The 14,456-nt window shown below is 41.0% G+C and overlaps 1 protein-coding gene and 1 long non-coding RNA gene across 7 annotated transcripts in view; one reads left to right on the top strand and one right to left on the bottom strand.

The window, feature by feature from the left end:
- Positions 1-6,881, bottom strand: part of c13h5orf22 (chromosome 13 C5orf22 homolog) — a 114,109-nt gene extending 107,228 nt beyond the window's left edge. For 2 of the 6 annotated variants that reach the window (XM_061839673.1, XM_061839674.1), the window contains exon 1: positions 6,394-6,881. In XM_061839673.1, the coding sequence (XP_061695657.1) occupies positions 6,394-6,462 (69 nt within the window). In that variant the 5' untranslated portion in view covers positions 6,463-6,881. The remainder of the gene's footprint in view (positions 1-6,393) is intronic. The other 4 variants (XM_061839675.1, XM_061839676.1, XM_061839677.1 and 1 more) reach the window with 4 other exon arrangements.
- Positions 1,671-12,302, top strand: LOC133511082 (uncharacterized). Its single transcript, XR_009797788.1, has 4 exons — positions 1,671-1,792; positions 2,004-2,117; positions 7,083-7,197; positions 12,203-12,302. It is a non-coding gene; the product is annotated as an uncharacterized LOC133511082 (long non-coding RNA).
- Positions 12,303-14,456: the final 2,154 nt, after the last annotated feature.

Genomic DNA, 14,456 nt, shown 5'->3' with positions numbered 1-14,456 from the left:
GCAGGGCACATTGAGACAAACAGTCGCGCTCACAATCAGAGCTAAGAGCATTTTAGAGTGTTCAATTAATGTTGCATGTTTTTGGGATGTGGGAGGAAACCAGAGTGCCCGGAGAAAACCCACGCAGGCACAGGGAGAACATGCAAACTCCACATAGGTGGGTCCGAGATCGAACCCGGGACCTCAGACTGTGAAGCGAATGCTTCCCAGCTAATCCACTGTGGTGCCTGGCAGATGTATGTTTTATATAGATACCAAATATTAGTTTGATTAGTTTTACCTTCAACTTTAACAGGTTTTATCCTGTTGTGGCTTCTCGTTTTCAAGGTCAGGCTGTTCCTCATGTGACCAACTCCATGTGTTTGCAGCTGGACATAGATAACGTCTATATAATGTCTTGTCTTGGTTTGTCTGTCTCCCTCATTTTTATATAACCAAAGGACTATTAGTCTGATCTTTAGGGAGGGGTGACAACTCACAAGATTTTCCTTCCTTTTGTAATAAAAATCCACCAAGACAAGATTGTCTCCTTGCTTGTGATGTCAGAAAAAGATTTTGCGAAAAACATAGGGTAGCACACCTGTGAACCTTGTGAGGATAAGCAGCTCAGAAAATGGACGGATGGAAGGAAGTATGTCAAAACACGAAATTTACCCTCAATAGTTGAAGTGATTTGTAGTATGACAACATGTTTTTTTCATCCTGTTGCGCTGTTTTGTCAAGTAGGAAGGAGTCCTGAAGCAGTTCTACTGTCATAGTGGACTTTTTAAGATGCCACTGTTCTGTCATGGCATTCTGATGGATATTTGATAATTAGTGTTTCTGCAGACACAAGAAAGTGAAGTGTTTGGCATGCATAGTAACCATCAGAAGTATCTGTCCTCTAATTGCCTACACTTTGGGGTCTCAGGACCACAACCCCACCAATTTGGGAAAGACAGGACCCAGCGGTCCACCTGTGAGAAACCCAGTGGATGTGGACACCTACCACACTAAGGAATCTAGAGTAGTCCACAGAGGCGCCATGAAAACTGCCCAAACCAACCAGCTGTCCAGCTATATAAGCACTGCCATGACCCTCGTGGGAACCCACCTATCCTCTGTTACAATGACTCCCAGGTTCCTGGCTGGCAGTCATAGCCCTAGCCTGTGTATAAGCGGCCCCTGAGTGGTGTGGTGCAATAAAATCTGGAGTGGACCGTGAGGTTGTGGGGGAGCAGGGTTCAGGGTCAGAGAACAATTCTGCATCGACGATGTTCCTGGAGAATCTAGAGAAAGAATACATGCATTTGCCACATGTCGAAGATCTGAGGTTGGAACACGCTCATCGCGCGCTGGGAACAAAACCCCCGTCAGAAGCACCACCGAGATCTATTGTTGTGAAATTCTCAAGCAGCAAAACGAAAGAGGAAATCCTGAAACAAGTGTGGCGAAAGAGTACTTTTACGGCAAGGTAAAAAAGTGTTTGTGGGCCATGATTATGCATTTGAGATACTCAGAAAGCGCCGGGAGTATGCGGAGGCGAAGACTGTGTTTAAGGAGAACAATATCCGGTTTCAAACTCCTTTCCCAGCGAGAATGAGGGTGTTATATGAGGGAGAAACATGCACATACAACTCAGCAGAGCAGGCTACGAAAGACATGGTGAAGAGAGATATGTCTGTGGCGATATATCAACCTCCGGCAAATTGAGCTGACAGCGTCCTCGAATCCTGAGAGGAAGGCTACCGCAAGCAGAGACGCCACAGGAAGGCTTTGAAAATAAACTGGACATCTTCAGACAGAATGACCGGTAAATTTATTTTGTTGGGACAAAGAATTGTTTATGGTAAAGACGCAAGGTGATGTCGAATGGGAGAAAAATATAAATGTAAAATTAAATTTAAAACAAAAAAAAAAATACCGTCACTATAAGATTTGGGTTACTTTTATGACATTATCAATATATATATATATATAGGTTTGGGGAAGATCTAAGTAAATATAAAGTATGGACTTTTCAGAATACTAAAAGAAGGGCCCTCTACAGTCAGCGACATGTCGAGTCTTCCCCTCTGAGCCAATTAAACATCACGGCTCCATCATGACCTCAAAACAGGAACTTCGAGCTGAGACAGGTGAAATATTTTTAAAATTTTACGTTTCTTTAATTTCTCTTCTTTTTGTTCATTTATTCATGCTGTTACTGCATTTGAGTGGATGGGTAATAACTTTAGAAGTGATGCTTGAATTATCATGGAAAACCAAATCTTTTCAATAAGCAGTCACTCACATTTGAAAAATGTATGAGTGTGATGAGTCATGCTCGCAGATATAAAGTTATGGGTGTGGTCCATCAGTCATGCCCACAGATATAAAGTTACCGGTGTGGTCCACAAGTCATGCCCACAAATATAAAGTTGCAGGTGTGTGTTCTGTTATTTAATTATGAGTGTACACTTTTAAAGAGCGTAGGGGGGTGGTGTCAGGTAAACAACGAAGTAGAAGTAGGCTGAGCAGCAGCTCCCATGTGGTTCCGTGAAAAAAATAAAAAAACAAGATGTCAGGCTGTGGTTCACTTCGCTGGATCGGTTTTTATGTGCGCTGAGAGTGTGCGACGTGTGCAATTGCGCAGTAACAAATTTTACGCGCGTGATTTTTCGCACTTGACTGTCCAGATTTGCGAGTGTCATGTACGAATCAGTGACTGCTTAAAGACCCAATTACTAAAGAAATGAAATACAAATTTCAGCACATTAATAATAGCTTTGAAAAAATATCAAAAACTCTTATGCACAGATGGACTGTAAAGGGGATGACTCAATGAATCTCTGCTTCTACGACTCTGTCTTACAACAATCACAGAACACCAGAATAAAATATTAGTGGCTCATATATATATATATATATATATATATATATATATATATATATATATATATATATATATATATATCCATCGATGAAGTTCAAAAAAACGAACTCTAGATTAAAACCCAACAAGACTCCAGGTTTTCTTGGGTTGACAGGAGAGTGGTATAAGACCTTTAAAGATTTGTTATCCCCACCCAGAACATTTACCTGGATTTTGAGGAAAGGAGAAATCCCTCCATCCTGGAGAGGAACTATTACAGTAATACCAAAAGAAGGGAAAGCGCCGACAGAATGCTCTAATTATCGGCCAGTCACCTTGTTGAACTTGGACTATCAAATCTTTACTTCAATTTTAGCAAAACACCTTGAAAAAAATACTCCCGCATATTATACAGTTCGATCAAACAGGTTTTATCAAACAAGACAATGTCAGGAGAACACCACATGTAATTAACTCACTCACTCACATTTGAAAAATGTACAGGTGTGGTCAGTCATGCTCGCAGATATAAAGTTACAGGAGTGGTCCACAAGTCACGCCCGCAGATACAGTTGCGGGTGTGATTAGGGATGGAATCTCAAAACCTTAAAATAACTTACTGGATTGATATAACTGTAAATTAAAAATAAAATAAACAAATACATGACTAAATTAGAAAACAAAAATTTCAAACTCAGAAATGATCATTTCCAATTTCAACTGATATTAGTTGAACATGATATAAAACGGTATTTGAAAATTTTCATCAATAAAAATTCTTGATCTGACAAACTTTATCTGAAAAGTTAATTGCACTGGCCTGTCAAGGAATAAACGAACAGTCTATAACCGCAATGTTTTGAAAATGCTGAAAGTTTAGTGCAATATAATCGGCGTTAGAAGCAACAAGCTAGCGATACATTGTTAACAAACATTGTCGGCAATCATGATAATCTAGCGTCTACGGCGGAACCTATTGTCAAACAATTGATGAAAACTAGCAGTAGATGAACTATATCTTCTATAAGCATGTAGAGGGGAAAAGTTTTCAACTTCAAGATAACACGTACCATGGGGAAAATGACCATTCGCATTTAGATATAAGGACAGACTCGTCTAATGTTAGAACTTATATCACGTCAAAGTAAATCACAATCTCATACTTATAATAGTTAGATACTGAAACATTACCGGTGTTTTTTCCCAGAAATGTTTTCAGTGTAACTGATTTTCCTTTAACATGGCTCATGATGTTGATGACTTTCAACGTAAAAGCGCTCCTAGTACATGAAGAAGCTCTGAACATGTGCTTTGGCATGACGTCCGAACATGCTCACTCAGTACAGTTAACTAGTATTTCCTGTTTCCAGGTGAATACTGATTGTTTAGGAGCAGGGTTGTTTAGTTAAAAACGTTTATTAAATAACGACGTAAATTAATGTCAAGACTAAACAAAAGAGACAGCTTTCAATATCTATTTTTTCTACCCTTAAGAAATTTTACACGTGATTTTTCATGTTGACTGTGCAGATTTGCGAGCGCAATTGCACTCATCAAATCTGTCACTAGCAATCAATCGATCCTGATTAACCACATAAACAAGAACAGACGAGATGCTGTCCTATGGATAGGTTTCCAATTACATCAGCACAGTTCCAGGATGTCCACAGACAAATCGGATAAATTAACGAAAGAAAAAAACTTAATGCTTCACCTATCACCTGTGTTCTCTGACCTTTATGACACACAAGATGGCGTAATTGGAAACGTATCCATCAGGGCTTGACGATGAGAAAGCGTTTAATTCCATTGACTGGCTTTTCTTATCTAAGATCCTAGAGAGATTTCAATTCCAAAGTGATTTTACTCAGACCCTATGGGCCTTATCATAAACCAATTGCCAAAATACGACTCAGCGGAAGACTATTCAATATGTTCGAACTGGAGAGGGGTTGTCATCACGGTTACCCTCTCTCACTGTTATTTGCTTTTTTTTTTTTTTTAATCGATTTACTGATTCAAGATAATACATGGAGTGGAGGTGGAATTTGAAAGGCAGAATAACAGGTCTTTGATGGCCAGAATTCTTGCTGATAGGTGTTCAAATACATATTTGCAGATCACACAAATAAATTGTTAAAAAAACACATTGTGATTTCTAGATTTTTTTTCTTTTCGATTATCTCTCTCTCAGAGTGGACATCCACCTACGATGAAAATTTCAGACCCCTCCATGATTTCTAAGTGGGAGAACTTGCAATACAGCAGGGTGTTCAAATATTTATTTTCTTCACTGTATATAAAAGAGAAATGGGAAAAGCAAAGTAATGTTAAACTGCAAGTGGAAACTTGGGAAAAGATAATCTCCAACCAGTGGAAAAGTACATCTGCTTTATCCTGGAGAGAATTCGGAAAAATGCAGTTACATTTTTTTTTTTTTTTTCCAAGAGTTCCAGCTCAGAGGATCTCCCCGGGAGGAAGTGCTTCCTGCTGAAGAGCTTGTGGAGAGAATAAGGCGACAGATTTTCATGTGTTCTGGGACTGTCCAATTATTTTAAAATACTGGAAAGACAAACAAAATATGGAGAAAATTATGAAAGTCGGGATTCCTTTAAAATTTTAAAGTTCATGCTTGGGATTAATACCGGACACTGTAATGGGACCAGAAAATGAATACAGATACAGTATTTTGTCACAAGCAAGCAAAAAAGCTATTCCAAGGAATTGGTTGATAATGAATACACCCACAGTTGAAGATTGGATTAAAGTGGCCCAAGATATTTTTTAAAATGGAGACGTTAACTTTCATTTTGAGGCAAGGACAAGACAAGTTTGAGGGACATTGGGAAAACTGGACAAAATTTGCCACAACATCAAAATATGTTACTCCATCATGTGAAATCAAGTTTATCTTATTTTTTTTCATTGGTTCCCATCAGTTACTATTGCTTTTGTTGATGTTATTATTATTATCTTTTTTTCCTTGTGTTGTGCAGTGCTTGTGTGCAATGCATTTATTTATTTTTTTCGTTTTTCAAGTCATCAGTATTGCATTTTGTTTTGTTGTTGTCGGGGCGGGTATCATCCAAGGGTTTTGATGTCGGGAGAATTTGAAGCTCAGGAAGTTTACTTGAAGCGAATGTGTAAATTATTGTACATTAATTTGGGAGCATTTGTTCTGGGGTGCCTTGAGGTGGCGTCATTTTTCTTTTATTTATTTATTTACTACCGTGATTGTTTTCCTTTTGGGGTTGATTTCTTTGCTCACCTGCGGATGTGGCCTGAGTTGAGGACGATTTACTGGTACTTTGGTAGGGAGGTTTGGGGTGGATGGGAGAAGGTCTTTTCCCAGTTTTAATTAATGTAAATTAGTTGTATTATTTATCTTTCTTTTTATTTAAATATAAATATCTGGGCAAAAAAATTAATTTGGGCAAAAAAATTAATGAGATGGTCGTCAGACGTCAGAGATGATGACGGCACCCTTGCATTTTTATGTTGTAATTATGAACGTAACCGATACAATCTCGAAAACGGCATTCATTTAAGCACATACTTACATTGTGGTGGTCCTCCACGATCCACACGGGAAGGCATGTATAGAGCCGCACTGGCTGAAAAGAACTCATTATAAAGCTAGAAACGTGTAAAATAAAGGGGAAACGCACCAGCAAAACCGAAAATAATGTAGCCTTCTTCTTCTTCTTCTGCTTCAGCTTCTTCTTCTTCAGCTTCTTCTTCAGGGTTTTCCTCCTTCTTCGACTAAAACTATTTTTCGATCGTTTCAAGAGTTAAAAAAAAAACCACTATTTCAGAAAACAATGGTCCGAACAACGTATAAAATCAAAACCGTGCATCACATTTACAATTTACACCAGGAGGAGAAGAATATTAAACGGTTTACAAATGTTTATCGTCTTCATACCTTCTTGAAAATGAGAGTATTTTAAGGAAAAGGATATACAGTACAATCTAAGCCCATTGGGCAAAGCAAGGAAAAAGATGGGTTTTTTTTTCCGAGCAAATTTACGCGTGATTGTGAAATTTATGGAAGTAAATATGTGCCACTAAGATTTGAATTAAAAATTATACTCAAAATTTTATGTCGTGTTTTTTTTTACATATTTTGACTACATTTTAAAATTCACATCACTCGATGTGATACTTTTTCACCTCCAAGACATTCTTAGCCAGATCTTAAAATAACCCCTACTCCATTTCTCTTCCCATCTATCCATTTTCTTTGCAGCTTATCCTCACGAGGGTGACAGGGAGTGCTGGAGCCTATCCTAGCTGTCAACGGCCAGGAGGTGGCAATCGCAGGGCACATGGAGACAAAGAGTTGCACTCACAATCACACCAAGGTGCAATTTAGAGTGTCCAATTAATGTTACATGTTTTTTGGGATGTGGGAGGAAACTGGAGTGCCTGGTGAAAACCCACGCAGGCGCAGGGAGAACATGCAAACTCCACACAGGCGGGTCCCGGATTGAACATGGGACCTCAGAACTTTACCAGCTGATCCACGGTGCTGCCCTCTTCCCATCCACTCCATGATGAAATAATTTAAACCCTGCACCTAAACTTCTAGCCTTACTCTCTTTCCACTTACTCCCTTGGATGCACAATATAGAAACCTTTCTCCTAATCATCATGTCAACTAACTCTTGAGCTTTTCCTGTCATAGTCCCAACATTCAAAGTCCCAACACACAACTGTAGGGTTTGTGCATTCCTTTTCTTTTTCTGGCTAAGAATGTCTTGGAGGTGAAAAGAGTATCAGATCAAGTGATGAGGCTGAAATTTGAAATTTAGGGTATTGTGTATAATGTGATGAGTGGCTATGCCCACAGGTAGGATGTGACCTCCAGTTGAAAGAGAAATTCTAGAAGGAACGACATGAAGTAGTCCTGAGCATCCCAGAGAGAGAGAGAGAGAGAGAGAGAGAGAGAGTGTTGTGATTGATGCAATTTCAATGGACATGTTGGCGAAGGAAATTGGGGCGATGAAGAAGTGATGAGTAAGTATGGCATTCAGCAAAGGAAATTTGAGGGTCAGATGTTGGTAGACTTCGCAAAAGGGATGGAATTGGCAGTGGTGAACACTTATTTCCAGAAGAGACAGGAACATAGAGTGACCTGCAAGAGCGGAGGTAGGAGCACGCAGGTGAATTATATATTGTGCAGACGGTGTAATCTGAAGGAGGATATCGACTCTAAGATTGTGGTGGGGGAGAGTGGAGCTCGACAGCAAAGGATGGTGGTGTGTAGGATGACTCTGGTAGTGCGTAGGAAGACTAAGAAGACAAAGGTAGAAGAAGAAGGTGGTGGAAGTTGAGAAAGGAAGAATGTTGTGTGGCCTTCAGGAAAGAGGTGAGACAGGCCCTAGATCAGACATGTCCAAAGTCCGGCCCCCGGGCCAATTGCGGCCCGTGGACAAATTTTTACCGGCCCGCGGCCTCTATCATGAAATCAATAATATGCGGCCCGCCAGCACTGTTGACCACAGTATAAAATACATGTGTACAAAAAGCTATTTTTCATATTTTTCATTTCACCAGAAGATGGCAGTAGCCCTGTGGCCGCACTCTGGCCGCCGTGACCCTTGACCTTGCGTGATCGTTTCAGCCCAGCCCATTTCTAACATGGCGTCTGTAAACAAAAAAAGGAAAGTTGACCGCGAGGGCCGCCGCTTCCAGGACAAGTGGAAATTTGAGTATTTTTTCACTGAAATACGAAACAACTGTGTCTGCCTAATTTGCCAAGAGACTGTGGCTGTTTTCAAGGAATTCAACATCAAGAGGCACTACCAGACGAAACATGCTAGCTACGACAAGCTAACTGGGAACAAACGCGGTGAAAAAGTGAAGCAACTGGAAGCTGTTTTAACGGCACAGCAAAGCTTTTTCACAAGAGTCCGTGAGTCAAATGAAAATGCCACAAAGGCAAGCTACGAAGTGGCAACGCTGATTGCAAAGCACTGCAAACCTTTCACTGAGGGTGAATTTATTAAAGACTGTGTAATGAAAATGGTTGAGAAAATTTGTCCCGCGAAGAAGAAGCAAGAGTTTGCCAATATTTGCCTGGCTCGTAATACTGTGGTACGGAGAATTGAAGACGTTTCATTAGATATTAAGAGACAGTTAGAGGCAAAAGGAACTGAGTTTGACTTTTTCTCGTTAGCGTGCGATGAAAGCACGGATGCGTCCGACACCGCTCAGTTACTGATCTTTTTAAGAGGAGTGGACAATGACATGAACGTGAGTGAAGGGCTTCTGGACCTCCAGAGTCTGAAGGGCCAAACAAGAGGAACGGATTTATTTGTTTCTGTTTGTTCCACCGTAGATGACATGAAACTACAGTGGAATAAAGTCACCGGGATTATTACGGACGGCGCACCTGCCATGGCTGGCGAGCGGAGTGGATTATCAAGCCTTGTCTGTAACAAAGTCAGCGAAGAAGGAGGCAGCGCTATTAAACTCCACTGTATTATTCATCAAGAAGTTCTCTGTGCCAAATATATGAAATATGATAATGTTATGAAACCGGTGATAGACTATTAATTATATTCGCTCCAAAGCGCTGTGCCACCGCCAGTTTCAACAGTTTCTTCTCGACATCCAGGCTGAATACGGAGATGTTTTGTATCACACCGACGTAAGGTGGCTCAGTCAGGGGTCTGCGCTGCAGCGCTTCTTCTTTCCAATTTTTGAGGAAATTGGACAATTCTTGACTAAAAAGGGACAACCCATGCCACAATTAAATGATCCTGTTTGGCTGGCTGATTTGGGATTTTTAGTTGACATAACGCGACATCTGAATGCGCTGAACACAAGCCTTCAAGGGCAAAATGCAGTGGTAAGCCAACTGTATTCACACATCAAAGCCTTTCGGACCAAGCTGCCACTTTTCCAAAGACACCTGTCACAGGCGCAGCCCAATACCGCACATTTCCCGTCGCTGCAGGAAATTGTGACCAGTTTCCCACAGATCAATATCAGTGCGCAAATGACAAAGTATGCAGCAGACATCTCATCTCTGGTTAAGGAGTTTCAGCAGCGCTTTCGGGACTTTGCAGCTATTGAAAAGGAGATCACGCTTTTTTCCTCTCCTTTCTCCGTGGACCCTGATGACGCTCCAGACCACCTGCAACTGGAGCTCTTTGAGCTGCAGTGTGACGCCGAGCATCGCAGTCGGCACCAACAGCTCCCTCTTGTCAACTTCTACCGCCAGCTGGATGAAGGCAGGTTCCAAGCAATTCGGACATTTGCTAAGAAAATGCTGAGCTTGTTTGGCTCCACATACATGTGCGAGAAGACATTCTCCGTTATGAACATTAATAAGAGCCGCATGAGGACGAGACTGAGTGACTCTCACCTGCGTGACGTCTTGCGCATCAAAACCACTGCTCTTGAGCCAGACATGGACTACATACTGCAGTCAAGATCCCAGTATCACCCTTCACATTAGTGCAGGCAAGACCTTTGTTAAGTCCTCTGAGTTGAATAAATTCTTAAATCTCAGTTAATTAATTTTTTTGTGATGGTCAAAATCACAGTTTGAATATGCAGTGATCATTGTTTTGTTTTCAGCACTTTTCCTACAGTGAGCATATAATAGTGAATAATATGTAATGTTTCACATGAACTTAGATATCCTTTATAGTTTTCTTAATTTTTTGTGGTTTGTGATTTCGGTAAAAACCTAAATGTAAAAAAAAATGTAAAAGTAAAAGTATGCCATTTGTAATTAAATTAAAAAAAATCCCAAAAAGTTAATTTGTATTTAATGTTAATGGTTCAAAGAATGTCAGGCTAAATAGATAAATCTGGCCCTCTTTGCAAAAAGTTTGGACACCCCTGCTCTAGATGGACAGGAAGAGCTCCCAGAAGACTGGAATACTACTGGCAAGGTTTTCAGAGAGGCAGGCAGAAGAGTACTTGGGGTGTCTTCTGGTAGGAAAGGGGAGAAGGAGACTTGGTGGTGGAACGTCAAAATACAAGTAGTCATCCAAGGGAGGAAGAAGTGAGACACGGAGAGGACTGAGGAGAGGCGTAAGGAATACATTGAGATGCGCCGTAGGACAAAGGTAGAGGTGGCAAAGGTTAAACAAGAGGACACTTCAGATCAGATCAACAAGACGGTTTTCACTAACCCCTTCAGCGCCTCTCGCTTCCTCTGTATCTTTGTGTGTGTGTAGTGTACTTATGTGTGATTCAGGGCGCGTGCGTGTTTGACGTGCCTTCTTCCTCATTTTTGCAGTCCTTTACTCGCGTCCACATATCAAATACAACGTTTCTCAGCCCCATCTTCTTTTCCTCATGGGCTCCTTGATGCTCTCAACGTCACATGCCACCTTACCAGCAGCGGGTAATTTTCTGGTCCCGTTCCAACGTCCATCTCCCCCGCATAGGGCGAAGAGAGTGTTGGACTCGGCGCCAGTCCGGGAGTAACTGTACCATCTTCTTTACTTACTTTGCCTTCGTTACCCTTTTTTCACTTACTTTACCTTCGTGCGACTTACCGTTACCCTTTTTTCTTCAACGTTGCCGTCACTGTAACCGTCATTAAATGTGCAGTGCGTCTTTGTCTGTTCACCTCTTTAAATTCCATGAGCCCTTATTTAAACTCTCTTCCATCTTTCATAGTCTTTTACATTTATATTTATATTATATTACATAGTGTCTGTCAATTTCCTATAACTTCGTCAGTTTGTCCTAATTTTACCCAAATTGTGCTTTTGCCATTATTTTAATGTTCGCTTCCTTTATCTTATTTCTTTTTGTCAACATGAGCCATCATTTGCCGCTCCCTTGCAATGTACATTTCATCTTGAGTTGGATTATATTCAGCACATTCATGATCAAATTCAACATCCATGATTATTTCTTTAATTTAGTGGTCACTCTTCAACCAAACCCAACTAAATTCCTATCGCGCAACAAATTAGCCTATACTATTCAGTTTTTTCGTACACCACCTTGCGACATACCACGGTCAAACCGACGGCAAACCCTCTGTTTTTAAGGGATCCCATCCCCCTTAGGTAGAACAGGTAAACCTCACAGTCCAATTGTACGTCTACAATATACGTCAGCTACGACGGGATATACAACTTCTCTATCTTTTGTCTTTATCTGTTATTCTCTTTATCTCTTATTCTCAATAACTCAAATGAGGCATGAACAATCTGATACCAATGACTTCTCAAATTTAGGCAGTTCAATATACAGAATTTGAGAGTAAACAGGCTTCTGCTTACCTTTGGTTTTGGTCGCAACCCGGAGAAGTCAGAAGTACAGACAACCACCCTCGACTTGTCCGAAAAACACTCATGTGTTTCTCATATGTCTCTCTTTATCAAATTGCAGGGATTTGCGAGTTTGGACCCTCCGTGTGTTCACGAGTCGAGGAAGACCAATGATTAGAAAAAGTTAACACCAAATGGATTTATTACAAAGGAATGTGGAGTACAGACGTCCAGGTCTTATCTTGGTATCTGCCGCACACGAGACGTGTGTCTTCTGGCAGGATAGCCAGAGAAGAAGACAAAATCTGCCCGGTAAAAGTGGCTGCCCCCCCAGCCCAGCCCCCGACCCCCGCAGTCTGGTCCTGGGCCGGGATGGTAACTTTCCGCTACTTATCTGGTGTCGTTCCTCTCCACGGCAACGCCTGGGAGAGGAGGATGGTGCCAGACGCTTTTCTGCATACAAAGATCAAGGAAAACCACCGGCTTCACAACACATCCTTGTCTGATTAGCAAATGGACAACACTTTATCTGTTGATTCAATGTATAAGGTCAAATTTAAGCAAATAATGAAAGTGCAATAAAAGTAAAATAGTCTTCAGTACCAAGAGAGGAACAGTGGTATTGCATGCACAAGTCTGGTGTGGCGGAGAAATATGTGGGAACAGTACAGGACATGTATCAGGCAGAAGAACAGCGGTGAGATGTGCCTTTGGTGTGTCAGAAGAATTTAAGGGTTGGTGCAAGGTGGGACTGCATCAGGGTTCCGCGCTGAGCCCCTTCCTGTTTGCGGTAGTAGTGGATAGGCTGACAGACGAGGTTAGACTAAACTCCCCTTGGACCATGATGTTCACAGATGATATTGTGATATGCAGTGAAAGCAGGGAACAGGCGGAGGAACAGTTTGAAAGATGGAGGTACGCACTGGAAAGGAGAGGAATGAAGATTAGCCAAAGTAAAACAGAATATATGTGCATGAATGAGAGGGGCGGAGGAGGAAGAGTGAAGCTCCAGGGTGAAGAGATAGCGAAGGTGGACGACTTCAAATAGTTGGGGTTAACAATAGAGACAAATAGAGAGTGTGGTAAGGGAGGGAAGAAACGGGTTCAAGCGGGGTGGAACAGTTGGCGGAAGGTGGTTGGTGTTCTATGTGACAGAAGAGTCTCTGCAAAGTCTATAAAACGGGAGGGCGGCCATGATGTACGGGTTAGAGACGGTGGCTCTGAAGAAACAACAGGAAGGAGAACTTGAGGTAGCCGAAATGAAGATGCTGAGGTTCTCGCTCGGTGTGAACAGGTTGGATAGGATTAGAAATGAGCTCATTGGAGGGACAGCCAAAGTTGCATGTTTTGGAGCTCTGAGCATGTGACATCACATGGCTAAGAAAACATAACTGGATTGGCTGGGTGTTGGCTTATGACATCCTTTGCTAATGTCTGTGACCTGAAGTAACCCTGCCTTTTACACTGAATTTAGACGCTGAATTTCAGACAGCAAATTTTAGCCACTTGAATCTCGAGAGATTGAAAATATTGCATTTGAATTTTGAAAGGTTGATTTTTTTTTCTATATGGCAAATTTGTCAGCATTGAAAATTTAACGTGTACGGAAGGTCCTAATGCAACTTTTTGCTAATAGTATACAGTTTTTTATGCAGAATTCGAATCTGAAATCCATTACGAAGGAAACGTTTTTATTTTTCGATCATCGGCAAAAACTTATCGCATATTGCTGGATTTGCCGGAAAAAGATGGAAACGAAGCAAAAACTCCTGAGTAGGAATATCGTCAGAAACAGTGACAACAATCGCGAGCATTGGAATACATTGTAAGAACGACGATGAATTTTCTGATATTTTGAGCGATGAACACTATTCTGAAGGGTCCCACAAAGACGGTGAAGAATATGAGTTCTATAAAGGTGTTAAAGGTATAATTTTGAGCCAGTTCGACATCATACACATTGAAATGCAGACGAAATAGTTGACCATGAAGAAAGTGGTGAGGACCCAGCGAGCAGAATATGCCTCGTGTTGGAAACAAAGACAGGTAACCTTTGTGAAGTTCTTGTTTGCTTTAGTTAGTGAGTCACAAACTGATAAATAGTAAAAGCTTTGATATCCTGGATGTATATACGAAGTTTTTGGTCTTGTTTTAAAATTATGGAAACACCGTATATTTAGTCAGTAGGTACGCAATCACCTGGTCGTTCATTGTACAGCACAATGAATCTGCCTGTGCTTCTATGAGAAACTATTTGCAGTACGATGTGCGTCACTAATTTGCCTGTACAAGACTCGTTTATTATCACACCAAAACACAGATAACGTAGTCCATAGTCTAACTTGAAATATTTTCACAAACGAGGATTTTTGTGA

Source organism: Syngnathoides biaculeatus, chromosome 13 (genome assembly GCF_019802595.1).
Source record: "Syngnathoides biaculeatus isolate LvHL_M chromosome 13, ASM1980259v1, whole genome shotgun sequence".
NCBI classification, from domain to species: Eukaryota; Metazoa; Chordata; class Actinopteri; order Syngnathiformes; family Syngnathidae; genus Syngnathoides; species Syngnathoides biaculeatus.
This window is presented reverse-complemented; position numbering and strand designations above follow the sequence as displayed.